Here is a 9,428-nt window from a genome sequence, read left to right on the forward strand (position 1 = left end):
TATGCGGGGGGGGGGGGGGGGGGTGTCTGTCCTCCCTAGAGTTCGAAACATTTCTATCCGTCCCCGGGGAATATCGGATCACGCTCCCTTGGTGTTGACGCTGAGCGTGTCCGCGACGTCCTGGGAGAGTCTATGGAGATTATCCAAATTCTGGCTATCTGACTCCAGGATCTTTGAACCATACCGATCTGAGATGATAAAATACGGGCGGGACCTTGACCATTCTATACCCTTGACCACATCGTGTGTAAAGCGGCAGACCTCCACGTTTAGCCATCTCCACTTTTCAACTCCCAATCACACAGAGAGGCCTATCCATACCGGACTTTCAGGTGTATTTCTGGGTGGCGGTTCTGGTAACAGTCAGATGGTGGTTCTCCCAGCCCAAAGACAATCCAGCAGTAACCCTCAAGCCGTGATTAAGGGATCTTACTCCTCCCTCAGCAATCTAGTGTTCAGAGGCCCGAGATCTCACCCCGGCCTTACAAAACATATACGTACAACAATTTTGGTGTGGTGCAGAGTTGGAATACGAAATAACTTCCCCAGGATGTACTCCTCCCACCCCCCCCCCCCCTGGGATAATTCTAACCTCCCACACCTGAACAAAGTCCCGGATCCTCAGATTTGGGCAAAAAAGGGGATAGTGAACCTTAAACATATAGTTACTGGCGGCTAACTGCAAGCATTCCCTGACCTCAGAGATGCATATCAGCTACCAGGCTGGATGTTATTTAGATACTACTAACTGCACCATGCATACAGTAAAAAATTCCCCCATTATCCTCAAGTCGGACTCCGTGGAGGGGCTACTCACTGCCAAGGTTATAGATAAACCCCTGTACCTTCATTTGTCAGTAGTGCCCAAAAAAAAACTGGAGAAGACCCTAGCCAAATGGAGAGTGGACATCCCTGACTTAACAAAGGAGGAATGGGAAGCTAGCCTATCCTCCTTTGTGACAAACATGATCTCAGCCAAGGACCATTTCCTACAGGTTAAGTTCCTCCACAGAGCCTACTTCACCCAAACGACTAACACTTATTAATCCAGCGACCCCAGTGACTTGTCCTAGATGTGACCTGCGGGCTGCCTCCTTTCTTCACATGGTCTGGTCCTGCCCACGCTTGGTAGACTATTGAGCAGGGGTCGTGGATAGCCTCAACAGTGTCACATCCCTGGACATGGGATCTGACCCTAGGTTGATGCTGCTCAATATTTTTGACACCGGTATTCGGGGCAATTATACTAGACTGTTCCTAGGCTATGCCACATTCTATGCCCAGAAAGAGATATTCCTTCATTGGAAGGACGCTGCACCGCTGACTGTGTCTTCGTGGAGTAAGGCGATGAATTCAGTATTACCAATATATAAAATCATATCTATTAACCGAAACTGCCCTGCCAAATTCAATAACATATGGTCAGGCTGGATAGATGGCTGGGGGGGAGGAGTTCTTGGACGATGCTCAAGATGTTATAGCTGAAAATCCACCACAACAATCAATCATGTGATCTGATTTCCTGTGGGTTGATGACCTGTTATGATGTGTAAATTACCCACTTGCACATGGTCCCCTTCCTCCCTCTTTGTTCCCCTTCTCTATCCCCCCTACACACACACACACACACACACACACACGACCTCCCTGGGAAATTGTGCTGGAATATCCACTTAATGTATTAATATTCAAATGCGAGATAAGGATTTTGCTCCCATCTATCCTATGAATAGTAACAATGATGGTTTCTATTTCATTCTGTATAATTTCACGTGACAAATTGTGTATATGCATCTATTGTACTGTAAAGATTTCAATAAAATATTTTCTTGTAAAAATAAAAAATAAATTAAAAAGCTGGTCTCAAAATACAAACCTACTTGTTCTCTTCATTCCTCCTAATCTCTAGCTCCCTTATTACCTCCCCAATGCTCTTCACCAGGACTTTTACCCAAGCCTCTCCTTTCCTATGGAACTCCCTACCTCAATCTGTCTGACTATCTCCTAGTCTGTTTGCTTTTAGACGATCCCTGAAAACCCTCCTCTTCGGAGAAGCTTTTTCTACCCCCACCTAACAACCGTTTCTCCATCAGCCCATCCCCCACAGTTATTACCTTTTGTATCACTTGACCCTCTCTTAGATTGTAAGCTCTAACAAGCAGGACCCTGTGATCTGATTCCTCCTGTATTGAATTGTATTATTAATGTACTGCCTGCCCTCATTGTACAGTGCTGTGCAAACTGTTGGCGCTATATAAATCCTGTATAATAATAATTTTACAGAAAAACACGGCAAGTAAAGAATTAACATACTTCATTTTTCTGTGCTTTTACCTGCAATTTGTAAGGATGATTATAGGATCTAGTGGGTCTTATTTTTTAAAGCATTGCAGTGTTATCTTATAACAATCACATAATAAAAATAGATGGGACTCCCCCCTTTTTTGACCATACTGCCAAGGTGGAGATCTGTTCTAATAACATCCAGTGGAATAAAATGCCGATTCATGGTGGAATTTTGAGAAAGAAATGCATGACCATACAGACAGTCAGACACATGAAGTGTTATCACAAACAAGAAGGAAGTGATGTCAGTTGCAGGAAGGAAGTGACATTTAGACAGGAAGTGAGGTAATATGTAAACAGGAAGTGATGTCAGTTTTTAAAAAGGAAGTTCCGGGTAAAAGGTGAGTTTGGAGGAAGTACAGAGGAGACATTGTTGGAACTGGCAGCAGAGGAGGTATACATATATTATTTTATATATACACCCAGAATAAAAGTGCATTCATTAGTTAGGCTGTAAAGCTTTGCACCCACGATCAGCAGATCGCAGGTGCAATTTCAGGCTCCTGCGGACACTTACTGCTGATTTCTGCCTGTACCGTCATGGGTATTCAGTAAAAAGAACTTAAGTGTCAATGAATTAAGAGGGTGCTCATCAGCACCCTTAAAGCTTATTCAGAACTACAAGCCATCTTCCATAGTGGAAGACGGGGCTTGTAGTTTTCTCATTCACAGATTGTTGTGAATGAATAACATGGCTGTGGGAGCCATTACCTTCACAGTCGTGCCAATTTTGAAATGAGACAGTGGATACGGGGAGAGGACCCTCCACTCACTTTAACAGAAAAGGGAAGCTTTAAGCATGCTATATATTACACCCTAAACACGGTTTTAACGTGCAACATGCGCCAAAGGTGCACTTAGCCTTTAAAATGAATCTTTACTTGTCTGTGAGTTATAATGATTAGCAAGGCCACTATAATATCTGTCTACAGAGATCAGAGTCTCGTATGGATCACATGATGTCATCAATGAGGTTGGAAGAGTACCCGAGTCACATGACTGAGAAGATACTGAACCTCACCCTGGAGATCATCTACCTGCTGACTGGAGAGGTAAGGAGGATTCTGGGAGGTCGCATGACATCACTCTTATCTCTATCAATAAAACACAGACCTGACTGGAGAGGTGAGGAGGATTCTGGGAGGTCACATGACATTATCGTTGCTCTTTCAATGCAGAATTTTCCTCCTGTGAAGTCTGGTGACCATCTAACCATCACAGTGCCTTCATCGCATTTGCTGAAACCCAAAAAAACAATGAGAAGAAGATCATAGAAGTCACCAACAAGATCATTGTTCTACTGACAGGAGAGGTGAGGAGGATTCTGGGAATTCTGGGACATTATACAGTAACAGACAAGGGATGTGTCTGGATGGTGACTGTATCATTGTGTGTGTCAGGTTCCTATAAGGTGTCAGGATGTCACCGTCTATTTCTCCATGGAGGAGTGGGAGTATTTAGAAGGACACAAGGATCTCTACAAGGACGTCATGATGGAGGATCAGCCGCCCCTCACATCACCGGGTAAGAGGAGACTTTATTGTAAAGGAGAGAGGAGTACAGAGGCTCCACCTAGATCCCCCATCATCTGATAAACACATAGAAACAATGTATTCAGTCAGTGTGTGTGTTTCCTACAGATGGATCCAGTAATGGGAACCCACCAGAGAGATGTCCCAGTCCTCTGTATTCCCGGGATTCACCACAGGAAGGTCACACCATCCCTCACCATCATCAGGTAGGTGGACTCTGTGTATAGAACGCAGAATTGATTCTCAACTTTGTGAGATTACATTTTTCTATGTATTCTCATTTTAACATTTACTTCTACATCTAAAATGTTGCTTCTACTCCCCCTCCCATTTCCAATTCCCCCTCGGAACACCTTTCACTTTTATTGTTTTTTTAAATATCAATATTCACACTTTTCATGTTTTTTTTTTTTTTTTTGGGCTTAATCATGTGACATCATGGGTCCTTTTTTTTTTTCTTGTGTTCTTCTTAATGACATGGTTCTGCTCTTAGATCCTGTGAGTCCAGGCTGGCATGATGACGAGCCTTTTAGGGGTTGTGTCACTGCTCCTCTGGGCTCACAGGAAATTGGCAGGAGACCTGATTTTTCGATGCTGTAGGTCAGTGACACCTACTAGTCTTAAGGAAGGATTAATGAATGCAGAGCTGCATATTTATTTGTCTCTTTTATCTGCCTTGAATTCAGCTTTCATAAAAGGTTTTCTATTATTTTGGGGTTTAGGGTGAAGAACGGATTAAAATAAAAGTTGAGGTTAAAGAGGAAGAAGTAGAAACATATGTGGGGGGTGATCAGCCGTCCATGGAGGAGGTTGAGATGATTATAAAGATTGAACAGGATGAAATTTCTCAACCTATCAACACAGGTAAGTGACGCTGAGGAAGAAATTTACAGTTTAATTTGACTTTGAAATGTCACATACATGGTTTAGGCAAAACCTTGAAATTGGCGGATCTTTGCATCCTTTGATAAGATTAAATTATAAATGGTAGACCAGCAAAGTTGGGACAACCTACCTATTGCTAAGTGCTGTGGCCTGCATTTTGCCACCCATTCATAAAAATATGTGCCATGGTATTGAGTTCTCTTTGCCTAATGCAGCAGAGAGGACACCATGACTAAAGTAGATATGGGCATGTGACTATGAAAGGTCACTTGACTGGAATCTCCTCCTGCCATTTTTCTTCTTTAGAACAACCCTATTTATTTTTATTGTGTGTTTCCTTTTAGTAGTGAAGAGGTTTTCTGTGTTTCATCAGCTAGGGATGTAGGAATCGGGGTCCTCAACTGCCCTCTATTTTCTGCCTACCCTTTGGTCAGTAATGCTCACTTTTACTTTGCTGGCAGCCAATATTCAGAATCCTGGCAACTCAGATGAAGGGAAAATCATCCCATCTTTGTTCCTAGATATAACATCATGTTCACAGCAAAAGAGGTATACAATATAAAAGGAGCATTGCTGTTCCTCAATAGAATGTCATGTTCCCAACAAGTGTGGAGATACTGTACACCATATGAAAGGTCCATCTCCATTCCTCAATATAACATCATGTTCCCAACAAATGAGGAGGAGATACTGTACACCATATGAAAGGTCCATCTCCATTCCTCAATATAACGTCATGTTCCCAACAAATGAGGAGAAGATACTGTACACCATATGAAAGGTCCATCTCCATTCCTCAATATAACGTCATGTTCCCAACAAATGAGGAGGAGATACTGTACACCATATGAAAGGTCCATCTCCATTCCTCAATATAACGTCATGTTCCCAACAAATGAGGAGGAGATACTGTACACCATATGAAAGGTCCATCTCCATTCCTCAATATAACGTCATGTTCCCAACAAATGAGGAGGAGATACTGTACACCATATGAAAGGTCCATCTCCATTCCTCAATATAACGTCATGTTCCCAACAAATGAGGAGGAGATACTGTACACCATATGAAAGGTCCATCTCCATTCCTCAATATAATGTCATGTTCCCAACAAATGAGGAGGAGATACTGTACATCATATGAAAGGTCCATCTCCATTCCTCAATATAATGTCATGTTCCCAACAAATGAGGTGGAGATACTGTACACCATATGAAAGGTCCATCTCCATTCCTCAATATAATGTCATGTTCCCAACAAATGAGGAGGAGATACTGTACACCATATGAAAGGTCCATCTCCATTCCTCAATATAACGTCATGTTCCCAACAAATGAAGAGGAGATACTGTACATCATATGAAAGGTCCATCTCCATTCCCCAATATAATGTCATGTTCCCAACAAATGAGGAGGAGATACTGTACACCATATGGAAGGTCCATCTCCATCCCTCAATATAACGTCATGTTCCCAACAAATGAGGAGATACTGTACACCATATGAAAGGTCCATCTCCATTCCCCAATATAACGTCATGTTCCCAACAAATGAGGAGGAGATACTGTACACCATATGAAAGGTCCATCTCCATTCCTCAATATAACGTCATGTTCCCAACAAATGAGGAGATACTGTACACCATATGAAAGGTCCATCTCCATTCCCCAATATAACGTCATGTTCCCAACAAATGAGGAGGAGATACTGTACACCATATGAAAGGTCCATCTCCATTCCCCAATATAACGTCATGTTCCCAACAAATGAGGAGGAGATACTGTACACCATATGAAAGGTCCATCTCCATTCCTCAATATAACGTCATGTTCCCAACAAATGAGGAGGAGATACTGTACACCATATGAAAGGTTCATCTCCATTCCTCAATATAACGTCATGTTTCCACAAAATGTTTTGTATCCTTGATCTGATATATTTTGGTGTTGTAATTGTACCCTTTTCCACGTAAGAACTATGCAACTGTTGACTGTTAGACCAGAATACATAAATCTTTTTTACACTTATTTAAAAATTTATTTCCAACAGATGGATGTGATGTCCGGAATTCCTCGGAGAGACGTCTTCTATTATCTGCTGATTGTAAGTCAGAAGATAATGTCATCACACAGGATCCTCCAGGAGGAAATCCAAATACACAAAATATACATCACAGACCTTCCTGTCCGGAGACATCAATGGATCCCTCTGATCAGGGGGAATCTTCTCATCAATCACATACTATGAGACCAAATATCCATGTAAGATCTCACACTGCAGATCCATCAACAGATCCTTCTAATCCTGAGGAATCTTCCTCACCCTATGAAGGAGATCACCGAGGTGACAATCTATTCTCATGGTCAGAGTGCGGGAAATCTTTTACTGAAAACAAAAACTTTCTCAAACACCAGAGCATTCACACAGGTGAGCATCTTTATTCATGCCCAGAGTGCGGGAGATGTTTCACTGACAAAGGAAAGCTTCTTGTACACCACAGAAGTCACACAGGTGAGCGTCCTTATTCATGTTCATACTGCGGAAAATCTTTTACTAAGAAAGATCACCTTGTTAGACACCAGAGAATTCACACGGGTGAGCGTCCTTATTTGTGTACGGAGTGTGGGAAAAGGTTTACTCAGAAAGGAGGTCTTATTGTACACCAAAGAATTCACACAGGTGAGCATCCTTATTCATGTACCGAGTGCGAGAAATGCTTTACTCAGAAAGGAGACTTTATTAAACACCAGATGATTCACACTGGTGTGCGTCCCTATTCATGTTCAGACTGCGGGAAATCCTTCACTAATAGATCTCACCTTGTTAGACACCAGAGAACTCACACAGGTGAGCACCCTTTTTCATGTACAGAGTGCGGGAAATGTTTTTCTCAGAAAGGCGTTTTTGTTAGACACCAGAGAATTCACACAGATGAGCACCCTTATTCATGTACAGAGTGTGGGAAATGTTTTTCACAGAAAGGAGACTTTGTTAGACACCAGAGAATTCACATTGGTGAGCGTCCTTATTCATGTTCAGACTGCGGAAAATTCTTCACTAAGAAAGATCACCTTACTAGACACCAGAGAATTCACACGGGTGAGCGTCCTTATTCGTGTGCAGACTGCGGGAAATCCTTCACTAAGAAAGATCACCTTATTAGACACCAGAGAATTCACACGGGTGAGCGTCCTTATTCATGTACGGAGTGCGGGAAATGTTTTTCTCAGAAAGGAGACTTTGTTAGACACCTGAGAATCCACACAGGAGAGCACCCTTATTCATGTACAGAGTGCGGGAAATGTTTTTCTCAAAAAATAACCCTTGTTAGACACCAGAGAATTCACACAGGTGAGCACCCTTATTCATGTACGGAGTGCGGGAAATGTTTTGCTCAGAAAGAAGACTTTGTTACACACCAGAGGATTCACAGGGTTGAGCGTCCTTATTCATGTTCAGCCTGCGGGAAATTCTTCACTAAGAAAGACCACCTTACTAGACACCACAGAATTCACACGGGTGAACGTCCTTATTCATGTTCAGAGTGCGGAAAAACCTTCACTAAGAAAGATCACCTTGTTAGACACCAGAAAATTCACACGGGTGAGCGCCCTTATTCATGTACGGAGTGCGGGAAATGTTTTTCTCAGAAAGGAGACTTTGTTAGACACCAGAGAATTCACACAGGGGAGCACCCTTATTCATGTACAGAGTGCGGGAAATGTTTTTCGCAGAAAGGAGATTTTGTTAGACACCAGGGTAGTCACACGGGTGAGCATCCTTATTCATGTTCAGACTGCGAAAAAAACTTCACTAAGAAAGACCACCTTGTTAGACACCAGAGAATTCACACAGGGGAGCATCCTTATTCATGTACAGAGTGCGGGAAATGTTTTACTCAGAAAGGAGACTTTGTTAAACACCAGAGAATTCACTCTGGTGTGCGTCCCTATGCATGTTCAGAGTGTGGGAAATCTTTCACTAATGGCTCTCACCTTCTTAGACACCAGAGAACTCACAAAAGTGATCGTTGTTGATCATATACATAGTGCGGAAAATCTTTCACTGACCAAAAGATACTTCTTACACACCAGAGACATTGTGGATTCAACGTTGAATTAGGCATCCATCAGTCTGGTGTGCTTTAAACTACCATCATATGTGTTTTAGTCCTTGTATGAATAAAACGGATTTTAGTGGATTTTGTTTTCTGTGGTATAATATTGTAGCATTTTGTGCTCATATATCTTGGTCAGTATTGGTCGATAAGTCAGGGTTTGGTCTTTGACTGGTATACATTATCAATAATGACTATACATGGGGGGGAAAAAAAAAGACTAGTTGTGACAACTATATTAGTACATGGGCAAGATTCAAGCAATGGCAGCAATACTTGGGCAATAAAATGCAGGCGCTGGAGATCAGTGTATTCTGACAGCCCCACCTGATGTTATTGACCAAATATGGCACCCAGGACGCCCGTTGGCTTGTTTACAGTTTGAAAAAAGACAGTAAACAAGCAGGATCCTTGGTTGCTAGGATGCTGTCAGCTGCCTGCACCCTAGCAACCAAAGATAATTGAAGACCACACACCAGGGAGTTGCTATTTAGTGGCAGTACTAATACTGCCACCAAAATAAGTGGCTTCTTGCTGCAGCAGCTGCAA

At 42.4% G+C, this 9,428-nt stretch overlaps 1 protein-coding gene across 1 annotated transcript; it reads left to right on the forward strand.

Moving 5' to 3' along the window:
• Positions 1 to 2,668: 2,668 nt before the first annotated feature.
• LOC143956192 (uncharacterized) lies at positions 2,669 to 8,963 on the forward strand. Its single transcript, XM_077466347.1, is given in 8 exon segments — positions 2,669 to 2,740; positions 3,279 to 3,398; positions 3,525 to 3,585; positions 3,588 to 3,658; positions 3,747 to 3,870; positions 3,987 to 4,084; positions 4,601 to 4,742; positions 6,812 to 8,963. Coding segments are annotated over 7 exon segments (2,589 nt in total). The 5' UTR covers positions 2,669 to 2,740; positions 3,279 to 3,293; the 3' UTR covers positions 8,800 to 8,963.
• Positions 8,964 to 9,428: the final 465 nt, after the last annotated feature.

Source organism: Lithobates pipiens, unplaced genomic scaffold, assembly GCF_037356315.1.
Source record: "Lithobates pipiens isolate NorthernLeopardFrog02 unplaced genomic scaffold, aLitPip1_a1.2 Scaffold_35, whole genome shotgun sequence".
NCBI classification, from domain to species: domain Eukaryota; kingdom Metazoa; phylum Chordata; class Amphibia; order Anura; family Ranidae; genus Lithobates; species Lithobates pipiens.